General features: G+C 47.5%; 1 protein-coding gene across 5 annotated transcripts in view; it reads right to left on the reverse strand.

Moving 5' to 3' along the window:
• The window catches only part of FAM221B (family with sequence similarity 221 member B), a 194,019-nt gene that overhangs the window by 13,298 nt on the left and 167,189 nt on the right, over positions 1 to 13,532 (reverse strand). For 3 of the 5 annotated variants that reach the window (XM_085627804.1, XM_085627796.1, XM_085627798.1), the window contains one exon: positions 7,941 to 8,085. The exons of the other annotated variants lie outside the window; for them this stretch is intronic. In XM_085627804.1, coding sequence (XP_085483930.1) covers positions 7,941 to 8,085 — 145 coding nt within the window. The remainder of the gene's footprint in view (positions 1 to 7,940; positions 8,086 to 13,532) is intronic. 5 annotated transcript variants of the gene reach the window in all.

Consider the following 13,532-nt stretch of genomic DNA (forward strand, 5'->3'; position numbering starts at 1 on the left):
CGAGCAGTGTGCGACCAACTTTTGCACTATTTATTACGGCTCCCTTGAGCCAACGGGCTGACGAGCCTTGGATCTGCACCTGCGTGCCATGAGAGGTACTTGACCTGTTTTTAATTACATTTTGGCAGTCCACACGGCACCCCTTTACACTGACCTGCTCCCTGCTGACGAGAGGCAACTACCTCGAAACACGTGTCCAGGGATGGCTAACGCAACACATACTGTTCTTTTTACACATCGTGGCATAGACGTACCCGCCGTCGCCACTACATTTACCACAGTCCTTTGGGGCAACTTGCTGGTGTGACGAGCAGTGTGCGACCAACTTTTGCACTATTTATTACGGCTCCCTTGAGCCAACGGGCTGACGAGCCTTGGATCTGCACCTGCGTGCCATGAGAGGTACTTGACCTGTTTTTAATTACATTTTGGCAGTCCACACGGCACCCCTTTACACTGACCTGCTCCCTGCTGACGAGAGGCAACTACCTCGAAACACGTGTCCAGGGATGGCTAACGCAACACATACTGTTCTTTTTACACATCGTGGCATAGACGTACCCGCCGTCGCCACTACATTTACCACAGTCCTTTGGGGCAACTTGCTGGTGTGACGAGCAGTGTGCGACCAACTTTTGCACTATTTATTACGGCTCCCTTGAGCCAACGGGCTGACGAGCCTTGGATCTGCACCTGCGTGCCATGAGAGGTACTTGACCTGTTTTTAATTACATTTTGGCAGTCCACACGGCACCCCTTTACACTGACCTGCTCCCTGCTGACGAGAGGCAACTACCTCGAAACACGTGTCCAGGGATGGCTAACGCAACACATACTGTTCTTTTTACACATCGTGGCATAGACGTACCCGCCGTCGCCACTACATTTACCACAGTCCTTTGGGGCAACTTGCTGGTGTGACGAGCAGTGTGCGACCAACTTTTGCACTATTTATTACGGCTCCCTTGAGCCAACGGGCTGACGAGCCTTGGATCTGCACCTGCGTGCCATGAGAGGTACTTGACCTGTTTTTAATTACATTTTGGCAGTCCACACGGCACCCCTTTACACTGACCTGCTCCCTGCTGACGAGAGGCAACTACCTCGAAACACGTGTCCAGGGATGGCTAACGCAACACATACTGTTCTTTTTACACATCGTGGCATAGACGTACCCGCCGTCGCCACTACATTTACCACAGTCCTTTGGGGCAACTTGCTGGTGTGACGAGCAGTGTGCGACCAACTTTTGCACTATTTATTACGGCTCCCTTGAGCCAACGGGCTGACGAGCCTTGGATCTGCACCTGCGTGCCATGAGAGGTACTTGACCTGTTTTTAATTACATTTTGGCAGTCCACACGGCACCCCTTTACACTGACCTGCTCCCTGCTGACGAGAGGCAACTACCTCGAAACACGTGTCCAGGGATGGCTAACGCAACACATACTGTTCTTTTTACACATCGTGGCATAGACGTACCCGCCGTCGCCACTACATTTACCACAGTCCTTTGGGGCAACTTGCTGGTGTGACGAGCAGTGTGCGACCAACTTTTGCACTATTTATTACGGCTCCCTTGAGCCAACGGGCTGACGAGCCTTGGATCTGCACCTGCGTGCCATGAGAGGTACTTGACCTGTTTTTAATTACATTTTGGCAGTCCACACGGCACCCCTTTACACTGACCTGCTCCCTGCTGACGAGAGGCAACTACCTCGAAACACGTGTCCAGGGATGGCTAACGCAACACATACTGTTCTTTTTACACATCGTGGCATAGACGTACCCGCCGTCGCCACTACATTTACCACAGTCCTTTGGGGCAACTTGCTGGTGTGACGAGCAGTGTGCGACCAACTTTTGCACTATTTATTACGGCTCCCTTGAGCCAACGGGCTGACGAGCCTTGGATCTGCACCTGCGTGCCATGAGAGGTACTTGACCTGTTTTTAATTACATTTTGGCAGTCCACACGGCACCCCTTTACACTGACCTGCTCCCTGCTGACGAGAGGCAACTACCTCGAAACACGTGTCCAGGGATGGCTAACGCAACACATACTGTTCTTTTTACACATCGTGGCATAGACGTACCCGCCGTCGCCACTACATTTACCACAGTCCTTTGGGGCAACTTGCTGGTGTGACGAGCAGTGTGCGACCAACTTTTGCACTATTTATTACGGCTCCCTTGAGCCAACGGGCTGACGAGCCTTGGATCTGCACCTGCGTGCCATGAGAGGTACTTGACCTGTTTTTAATTACATTTTGGCAGTCCACACGGCACCCCTTTACACTGACCTGCTCCCTGCTGACGAGAGGCAACTACCTCGAAACACGTGTCCAGGGATGGCTAACGCAACACATACTGTTCTTTTTACACATCGTGGCATAGACGTACCCGCCGTCGCCACTACATTTACCACAGTCCTTTGGGGCAACTTGCTGGTGTGACGAGCAGTGTGCGACCAACTTTTGCACTATTTATTACGGCTCCCTTGAGCCAACGGGCTGACGAGCCTTGGATCTGCACCTGCGTGCCATGAGAGGTACTTGACCTGTTTTTAATTACATTTTGGCAGTCCACACGGCACCCCTTTACACTGACCTGCTCCCTGCTGACGAGAGGCAACTACCTCGAAACACGTGTCCAGGGATGGCTAACGCAACACATACTGTTCTTTTTACACATCGTGGCATAGACGTACCCGCCGTCGCCACTACATTTACCACAGTCCTTTGGGGCAACTTGCTGGTGTGACGAGCAGTGTGCGACCAACTTTTGCACTATTTATTACGGCTCCCTTGAGCCAACGGGCTGACGAGCCTTGGATCTGCACCTGCGTGCCATGAGAGGTACTTGACCTGTTTTTAATTACATTTTGGCAGTCCACACGGCACCCCTTTACACTGACCTGCTCCCTGCTGACGAGAGGCAACTACCTCGAAACACGTGTCCAGGGATGGCTAACGCAACACATACTGTTCTTTTTACACATCGTGGCATAGACGTACCCGCCGTCGCCACTACATTTACCACAGTCCTTTGGGGCAACTTGCTGGTGTGACGAGCAGTGTGCGACCAACTTTTGCACTATTTATTACGGCTCCCTTGAGCCAACGGGCTGACGAGCCTTGGATCTGCACCTGCGTGCCATGAGAGGTACTTGACCTGTTTTTAATTACATTTTGGCAGTCCACACGGCACCCCTTTACACTGACCTGCTCCCTGCTGACGAGAGGCAACTACCTCGAAACACGTGTCCAGGGATGGCTAACGCAACACATACTGTTCTTTTTACACATCGTGGCATAGACGTACCCGCCGTCGCCACTACATTTACCACAGTCCTTTGGGGCAACTTGCTGGTGTGACGAGCAGTGTGCGACCAACTTTTGCACTATTTATTACGGCTCCCTTGAGCCAACGGGCTGACGAGCCTTGGATCTGCACCTGCGTGCCATGAGAGGTACTTGACCTGTTTTTAATTACATTTTGGCAGTCCACACGGCACCCCTTTACACTGACCTGCTCCCTGCTGACGAGAGGCAACTACCTCGAAACACGTGTCCAGGGATGGCTAACGCAACACATACTGTTCTTTTTACACATCGTGGCATAGACGTACCCGCCGTCGCCACTACATTTACCACAGTCCTTTGGGGCAACTTGCTGGTGTGACGAGCAGTGTGCGACCAACTTTTGCACTATTTATTACGGCTCCCTTGAGCCAACGGGCTGACGAGCCTTGGATCTGCACCTGCGTGCCATGAGAGGTACTTGACCTGTTTTTAATTACATTTTGGCAGTCCACACGGCACCCCTTTACACTGACCTGCTCCCTGCTGACGAGAGGCAACTACCTCGAAACACGTGTCCAGGGATGGCTAACGCAACACATACTGTTCTTTTTACACATCGTGGCATAGACGTACCCGCCGTCGCCACTACATTTACCACAGTCCTTTGGGGCAACTTGCTGGTGTGACGAGCAGTGTGCGACCAACTTTTGCACTATTTATTACGGCTCCCTTGAGCCAACGGGCTGACGAGCCTTGGATCTGCACCTGCGTGCCATGAGAGGTACTTGACCTGTTTTTAATTACATTTTGGCAGTCCACACGGCACCCCTTTACACTGACCTGCTCCCTGCTGACGAGAGGCAACTACCTCGAAACACGTGTCCAGGGATGGCTAACGCAACACATACTGTTCTTTTTACACATCGTGGCATAGACGTACCCGCCGTCGCCACTACATTTACCACAGTCCTTTGGGGCAACTTGCTGGTGTGACGAGCAGTGTGCGACCAACTTTTGCACTATTTATTACGGCTCCCTTGAGCCAACGGGCTGACGAGCCTTGGATCTGCACCTGCGTGCCATGAGAGGTACTTGACCTGTTTTTAATTACATTTTGGCAGTCCACACGGCACCCCTTTACACTGACCTGCTCCCTGCTGACGAGAGGCAACTACCTCGAAACACGTGTCCAGGGATGGCTAACGCAACACATACTGTTCTTTTTACACATCGTGGCATAGACGTACCCGCCGTCGCCACTACATTTACCACAGTCCTTTGGGGCAACTTGCTGGTGTGACGAGCAGTGTGCGACCAACTTTTGCACTATTTATTACGGCTCCCTTGAGCCAACGGGCTGACGAGCCTTGGATCTGCACCTGCGTGCCATGAGAGGTACTTGACCTGTTTTTAATTACATTTTGGCAGTCCACACGGCACCCCTTTACACTGACCTGCTCCCTGCTGACGAGAGGCAACTACCTCGAAACACGTGTCCAGGGATGGCTAACGCAACACATACTGTTCTTTTTACACATCGTGGCATAGACGTACCCGCCGTCGCCACTACATTTACCACAGTCCTTTGGGGCAACTTGCTGGTGTGACGAGCAGTGTGCGACCAACTTTTGCACTATTTATTACGGCTCCCTTGAGCCAACGGGCTGACGAGCCTTGGATCTGCACCTGCGTGCCATGAGAGGTACTTGACCTGTTTTTAATTACATTTTGGCAGTCCACACGGCACCCCTTTACACTGACCTGCTCCCTGCTGACGAGAGGCAACTACCTCGAAACACGTGTCCAGGGATGGCTAACGCAACACATACTGTTCTTTTTACACATCGTGGCATAGACGTACCCGCCGTCGCCACTACATTTACCACAGTCCTTTGGGGCAACTTGCTGGTGTGACGAGCAGTGTGCGACCAACTTTTGCACTATTTATTACGGCTCCCTTGAGCCAACGGGCTGACGAGCCTTGGATCTGCACCTGCGTGCCATGAGAGGTACTTGACCTGTTTTTAATTACATTTTGGCAGTCCACACGGCACCCCTTTACACTGACCTGCTCCCTGCTGACGAGAGGCAACTACCTCGAAACACGTGTCCAGGGATGGCTAACGCAACACATACTGTTCTTTTTACACATCGTGGCATAGACGTACCCGCCGTCGCCACTACATTTACCACAGTCCTTTGGGGCAACTTGCTGGTGTGACGAGCAGTGTGCGACCAACTTTTGCACTATTTATTACGGCTCCCTTGAGCCAACGGGCTGACGAGCCTTGGATCTGCACCTGCGTGCCATGAGAGGTACTTGACCTGTTTTTAATTACATTTTGGCAGTCCACACGGCACCCCTTTACACTGACCTGCTCCCTGCTGACGAGAGGCAACTACCTCGAAACACGTGTCCAGGGATGGCTAACGCAACACATACTGTTCTTTTTACACATCGTGGCATAGACGTACCCGCCGTCGCCACTACATTTACCACAGTCCTTTGGGGCAACTTGCTGGTGTGACGAGCAGTGTGCGACCAACTTTTGCACATGTTATCTACTTTGTTTTAAAAAGAAATGCAGCCAATTTGTTACATGTCTCATTAGTAGATTGATAAGGGGAGTTACTGTACTCCACCGGTGTCAGGGATTTAACAATCTTAAATAGTTCCTAAGGGAGTTGGCCACCATGTTGAGCTTCTCCTCGTAGTGCTTGGCCTAAGTTTGTTTGATTTCCTTATGAAAGTGTGTGATGGCACTCTTATAATGGATTTTTAGGGCGGGGGCACAGGTTCCTCCAGTTCCTTTCTAGTTTCTTACAGTCCTTTTTCAGGGAGGCTAGATGACTGTTAAACCATGGGGATCTTTTGGTGTTAAATTGAGAACTTGGTCTAGATTTCTGAATACATTGGTCCAATGATTGGTTGATCCAATGTTTCCAAAGAATCTAGGCCTCATCTGGATTGTCTGTTAAGGTAGGAGTAGAGACCTCTCGGGTCTTGGCCCATCTTTCAAGTGTAAGCTTCGACCAACTCCTGACCAGTGTTGAGGGGGAGTTAGATAACACTCGTATAGGTGTTTTCGTAAATGAGAAAGGGTTGAAATAATGGTCTGACTACGGAACCGGGATAGGTGAATTCAGCTGGATCTTTGGGTCATTGAAAAAGATGGGATCTGGAATATGCTCTTTCTCATGGGCAGCGGTGCCAACTAGTTGGATGAGTTGCAAAGCCTCTAGATCCTGTACTAGTCTATTGGTAGATGGGTTATTGGAGTCATCTATATGTATGTTAAAATCACCAAGCGTGGTAATGAATCCTTTTCCCATAATAAGGCTGGCTAGGGACTCAGGGAAGACATCTATTAACATGATACTAGGCCCTGATGGCCTGTAGATAAGGATTCCCGAAAATGAGCATGTAGGAGAAAAAGTAATTCCAAATTGCAAGATATCACAATTTGTCATTGTGAGGGGCGTAGTGGAACATCTAAACTCTTCTATATATATAACGGTGATGCCGCCTCCTATTTTGCCCATCTGGTACTATTTGCAAATTCGTAAGGGCCATAACGATATCTGGGGTCGAGCTCTCTTTGAGCTAGGTCTCCGTGATTAACAGTGCATCTAATTGTTCTTACTCTACCAACAGCCCAATCCCAATGTTATGCCCTGGAAGAGACCTGCGGTTAATTAGCCCCATTCTCCATTGTTCTTTCTTCCTTAGGGTGCCCTGTGTAATCTTGTTGCTGTTTGTGTGCATTTTTAGAATGAGGTTGCACTGGGCACGTACCTCATTGTTTCCTTTTGGACTGTCTGGCTTGAGAGTGTGGGCACACTGGGGTCCCAGTGATGTTCTGAGTTGCAGTAGCTCTTCTGTGTTGTACCTCAGGAGGCTAACAGTGTATGGGGGTTTGGGTAGGGTTCCTGGCCCGGGTCCAGGTTGGGAGCGGACAGAACCCCTGCCGTCATAAATATACGTGCATGTCGGACACATAATGCGCCAACCTTCCCTGAGTCTATGGTGTCCTGAGGACAGAGGTCCTCTGTATGGTTCGGCAATTTCCTCACTGCCCGATCAAGATCAGGTTCCCCCGCCCCTTAGTAGCAGTCCTTCAAGTCCGGACTTCAAAGGTATTTAAAGCATACAATAGCAAATTCAGATAGCAGTGTTTATAAAATCATGAAATTCAAACAATAGCGTAATTTTTAAAAACGTTCCCTCACTTTACCATGGTATGATTAGTCCATCTACACAGCACTCTCCAGCTGGATTGTATTGGATTTTTATTGTGTGCTGTGTCTTGCTTATTAAATGTGTTGGTGTTTTTCAATGCTTTGTCCACCAGTCTCCTAGGTTGAGCCTGCCTGTTCGTTGCTAGCTACCAGGGGTTGAGCAAGGGAATAATTTATTGAGACAATGTCGGGACCTTATGTTGCGTTGGTCGCCTTATTGCCAGTGTCAGGTGCACACTTACCCCTACTAATAATCCTCCTTCGAACATGGACACAGTATTTACATGTATTATTTGTGGTGCATATGTACTTATGAATGGTGGATAGTATTTTAATCAGTATATTATGTGACAATCCAATATTTAGGAGAAACAACAATCATAATGGGAAAGTTACCTTAATGGTGACTCTGTTACTCTTAGTTTGTAGGCATTATCAACTTTGTTGGTACCCTGGCACAGAGGGGCTGCTCTGGAAAATGCTTCATGCACGGCATGTCTCCCCATCCCTGTGTTCACATGTACCCTCGCCAGTTCCCATTCTGAAAAACAGGAGTCAATCAGTGGTCAGTGTGTGTTTCTGGCTGATGATTGAGGGGGTGATCGGGTGGGGGTCTGAGATAATGAGAAAAAGTCTACGGATTAAAACTAACTACAGAGGTAACTTTATCCCATTCTTATGCCCTGGCTCTTATCTACTCTCAACCTTAAGGGTGAGTTACACAGTGCGGAGAAAGGGAAGCAGGAAGTGGGAGATGGTAGAACCAGAAGGATTAGGCCTTGACTATGAGGTTGTTCAGGATTACTGTGGTAAATTTAGCATTGCTTTGGGAGGAAAGGTGGTGTCAGAAGAGTGAGCATTCAGTAGCCTATGTAGGCACAATGCCATAGAGATGGAGAAGAGAGCCGAGCCTTAGGGAGGAGGCTGGACTCCACGCAGGGTATAATATGAGGTTAATGATATGGACTATCTGGCAATGGGGGGCTTCCTAGTTGCCCACAGCTTCACTACCTTCTAAATTCGCTAGCTGTAGGTTGTTAGAGTATCGCTTCCTGGAGGCATCAAGGGTGCAAAGCAAGATGCGCCTTATGTCAGTGTCTCAGGAGAGGTGACAGCCATATGTGCAAAGAAGGCCTAGAAGTGCAATCTCTTAACACAGATTGAATGCCAACAGTACTTTTGAAACCAAGTTGGCCTATTTTGTTCCAATCAAATACGGTGAATGTTTTTCAGGAACAACAGGGTGGCAGCTTATGTATGGCGCTGGCTGCTAGTAATTCTTCTTTGAATGAGTGATATGGGACATAAAGCCAGGTTCATGTACTTGATTGGTCAGGACCATATCTTAGACCCAAGAGACAGTGAGAAACCTACCCGGAGGGAAGAGATGCATTAGGCCAGTTACATATGGTTTGTTGGAATCTGTGGCTGTGGACATGTAACACACGAACCTGTTCTGTAGGTTCCAATGGCTGCTGAGTAAATCTTGCAGGGATTCTACACCCAACTGTTTCAGCCAAGTGATGAGAAAAGACCATGACAACGTCCACTGAGCCAGAGAATTGATTGGTGTTCTTAGATAGAGCCCAGCGCAGAATATCATCTATTAATCCTGGTACTCAGATCTGGTTGAGCATTTCTAGGTATTCTGAGGAGAGGTCTAGGTGTACAAAAGTTAGCTGTCCAGGAACTAAGCACTCAAGTTGAGCGATGGTGGGAGACTTACTCTCTCAGTGGACAGTATGTATGGTCCTTCTGTAATAGCTGTACCAGTACCATGTTCAAAAACCAATCTTAGTGAGGCCGAGCAGGAGGTGTAGCATGAGGGAACATCCTGGGCTTCCCTTTCCGCTCTGTAGCGCCTTTGGGAACACATGAGTTGATTTGAATGCCCACAGAAAGCTCAGGTTCAGTCTAGCATCAGGCCACCCCGTAGGTACCCCCACGCTCTCCCAATACAGAAGGCAAACTGCTTGCATCTGGGCTTGAAGTTGGGGTCAAGGCTTCATGGAGAATTTCCTCCTCAAATGGAGAAGTGAAGCCATTTGCTCAGACTCTTCCCTTTGGATTTTCAGATCTCAGTAATGTCAGAGAATATTAGGAGCATGCTGGGCTGTAAAATCCTATCCCACATATCTGCTATCAGCTGGCACAGCATCGGGGAGTGGGTGCCCACTGAATTTCTCGCATAGAGGAGGGATTTATTATTGTTGTAACTCATCAGATTCATCACCACTCTAGGTTCACCAGTGAAAGATAGAATGTCAACAATAGAAAGTATTGTTATAGTTCTACCATGTTTGTGAAATATGATGTGTCCCACAAAGCCCTGATGAGGAGCACGCTTCAATGATCCCCAAGACAAACTCTAATAAGTAAGTGGTCACTTTGGACTGGTGATAGTTCAGACAGAAGATGAATACAAAAAGTTGATGGATGGAATTCTTGCATTAATCTCAGTGCTGGTAATTACTGGGGGCAGCATCACAGTGCAACACTTCAAGCAGAAGTAGCATCTACGCATGACTGATACAGGGATGGAATAACTGGGACAGGTCTAGACTGATCGTGCAGCAGCTGGTACCAGTGTTCTATTAAATTGGTGGAGCTTGGCTTGTGATACCCCTAAGCAGAGACCCATGCAGTCCTGGAGCCCTTGATTCTTCAGTCTGCCATGGACTAGTACAGAAGAAGTGACCTACTATCTGCCCAATGGCCATTACCTTCTCTGGAGGGGAAAAGGGCTTTGCGAGGCTAGAGTCTAGGATTGTCTGATGAGCTGGATCCTCTTGAAGGGCACCAAGAAGGACTGGGGTCGCTTATCTTTAACACAAGTTTGTGCAGGGTTCAGAGTCAGGGCTAGGCTGGAATATGCCTCCTTCCTTGGTGCTGCTTGTAGAGATAATTGTACAGGTAGGGACAGAGTGGATCTGGTGATTCCTTAGAATGGCTGTTTAAAGGGCCAAGATCTTGGTAAAGCCGCGTGCAGCAGCACCGAGACCAAAAGACAAGGTCCTGTCCTAGAAGTGCTAATTTAACACTAATTTCCTGTGTTCCTGCACAACAGGCACATGGAAATAGAATCATGTAGATTCACTAAGCAGAGCCAGTGGTTGCTTGGACCGCTGCCACCTCAATGTTTTGGACGACAGGTGGCATCGCAAACACCTGCAGGGAGATGAATTGATTGAGATCGTTGAGCTCCAAAATTTACACCACCAATTTCTCTCATACCCCAAACCTGATATTGAGACGTTAAAAGCACTAGCAGGCTGCACTGCTCTGGAAAGCTGACTCTAGGAGTGTTGCACCCTGCAGGCATGAATGAGAACTTGGCAGTCAATTAATTAGCTTGACTTTCAAGTCACACGCTATCAGAGGGCAGTACGGCTCGTTGGCTCCTCAGATGGGCAAAAATATCTAAGGCAGGTTTGCTAACGCTCCCAGCTGCCAATATAGACCAGACAAGGATGTTCATGTTGCTTTGTACACTGGAGGATGCTTTAAACTGAAAAGTTTACAAAAAGGTCAAAGTCTACAACAGAGGTAGTTGTAAGTCATCTATGAGGTCATAGGACGCGCCACGATGAATCTCTCTGGTCAAAGGGTCTGAAGCTCTCTCAAGACCTGTTGTCTGAAGGATTTATAATGTCACAGGATCAAAATCTAGGCCTGGATGAATGGATGAAAGGGTTTCTGATGTGATGAAGTTGAAGGCTACTTACATCAAACTACCCATATAGAAGGATTCTGAAGGATGCTGAGATGACTCATTCGTAGAAGGGCTTGTTTGGAAAGAGTTTTCAGGACTTCGAGTAAACGTCTATGTTAAAGTCCCTAACTGGAAAGATTCTTGTGTGGTTCAGATTAATGGATGTGTCAGGGTACCTAGATCTCAGGCATGTAATGTTATGGGGTTAAAGGCTGCGTTAAGTGAAAGAAATGTTCAAAAGGATTCTGAAGGGCACAGGGATAAATGCTTTATAAAAATATTTGATCGGAAGGATTCGTCAGGTCCTGGGTTTGAAGGTTATGTGAAATAATTTGATTAGAAAGATGTTTTTTTCATGATGTTGTTATGGGCTAGATCTAAGGCCATTCACAGCGGGTTCCTTAATGTTAGCAGGGTAAAGTATATATATATATATATATATATATATATATATATATATATATATATATATTTATCAGGGAATTGGTTCAAGGGGTCTTTCATGCTAGATAACTACTCTGTTAAAGTACCTGTTTGTAAGATTTCTGATACATTAATGGCTAAGATACAATACCTGGTTGGATCGATAATTCAGGGTATGGTGTTAAAGTCCATGTTTACTACCGATTTGTAAAGATTCATGTGGTCATGGTGTTGAAGTCTATGGTACAGAAAGTGAAATATCACTCTTCTGGTTACATGATTACATACCATGGAGCCTAATCATGACCGGCCTTATGTAGTACTTCCATAGTACTACTCACATACAACAAATGTTATTCACTAAACTACGTGCAAAGGTCTCTGCCTCACCTATCTTTTCTTTGTGAGGATCTCTACACATGTATGCCTAGGTTTTAGGGGCCGATTCTGATCTCGTTCGGAAAGCATACCAAATGACTCGGATCCGGAATTCTTTCCGTACGACTCGGATCGTGGGAGTTCGACCGAACGAGTATGATGCATTTGAATGCATCCGAATACGATTCGATCGGTCTCCCATTGACTTCAATGGGAGCCTGTGTACTGAACGCATACACAGGCTTGCATTGACAAAAGGGGTGGTTGGGGATGATCGTGCATCCTGTGGCGGGCCAACCAACCCCAAATTAAATTTGTAAATAGGCACTGAGAGCACTGTCACTTTAACACAGACCGGAAGTTGTAACTGTGCAAAAAAAGAAAAAAATGTATTTAAACGAGCAGGTGACTTCATGGCGTGTCATGTGATCAAGGCTCCACGGAGTCGAAACGCGTCATGGCTGGCATACCTTGAGTGAAATAAACAACTATCGTATGCATCGAATTGTGGTCCGTGCTCCTTTCTGTGGATTTACAGGTGCTTTCCAAGGCATAGGTGAAGGAGTGCTCTGGATATATATATATATATATATATATATATATATATATATATATATATATATATATATATATTTCAGGGAATTGGTTCAAGGGGTCTTTCATGCTAGATAACTAATCTGTTAAAGTACCTGTTTGTAAGATTTCTGATACGTTAATGGCTAAGATACAATACCTGGTTGGATCGATAATTCAGGGTATGGTGTTAAAGTCCATGTTTACTACCGATTTGTAAAGATTCATGTGGTCATGGTGTTGAAGTCTATGGTACAGAAAGTGAAATATCACTCTTCTGGTTACATGATTACATACCATGGAGCCTAATCATGACCGGCCTTATGTAGTACTTCCATAGTACTACTCACATACAACAAATGTTATTCACTAAACTACGTGCAAAGGTCTCTGCCTCACCTATCTTTTCTTTGTGAGGATCTCTACACATGTATGCCTAGGTTTTAGGGGCCGATTCTGATCTCGTTCGGAAAGCATACCAAATGACTCGGATCCGGAATTCTTTCCGTACGACTCGGATCGTGGGAGTTCGCCCGAACGAGTATGATGCATTTGAATGCATCCGAATACGATTCGATCGGTCTCCCATTGACTTCAATGGGAGCCTGTGTACTGAACGCATACACAGGCTCGCATTGACAAAAGGGGTGGTTGGGGATGATCGTGCATCCTGTGGCGGGCACCCCTTGGTGCCTGCCACTCTGTTGATGGTCTGAAAGGGGGGACCCATTGGTCACCACACAGGCCCGATTTGAAGGGCCCCGGGTGAAGGGGGGCCTGCTATTGGCCCCCAAAGAACGATTCCAGAAGCCTATTCGATCCGGGCAAACCAAATCGGAAAGGCTGTCCGAATTGTTCACCATACTTGCTCGCTTGGAAAACCTAATCCATAGAACTGTACG

This window comes from Triturus cristatus, chromosome 2_1 (assembly GCF_964204655.1).
Source record: "Triturus cristatus chromosome 2_1, aTriCri1.1, whole genome shotgun sequence".
Taxonomy (NCBI): domain Eukaryota; kingdom Metazoa; phylum Chordata; class Amphibia; order Caudata; family Salamandridae; genus Triturus; species Triturus cristatus.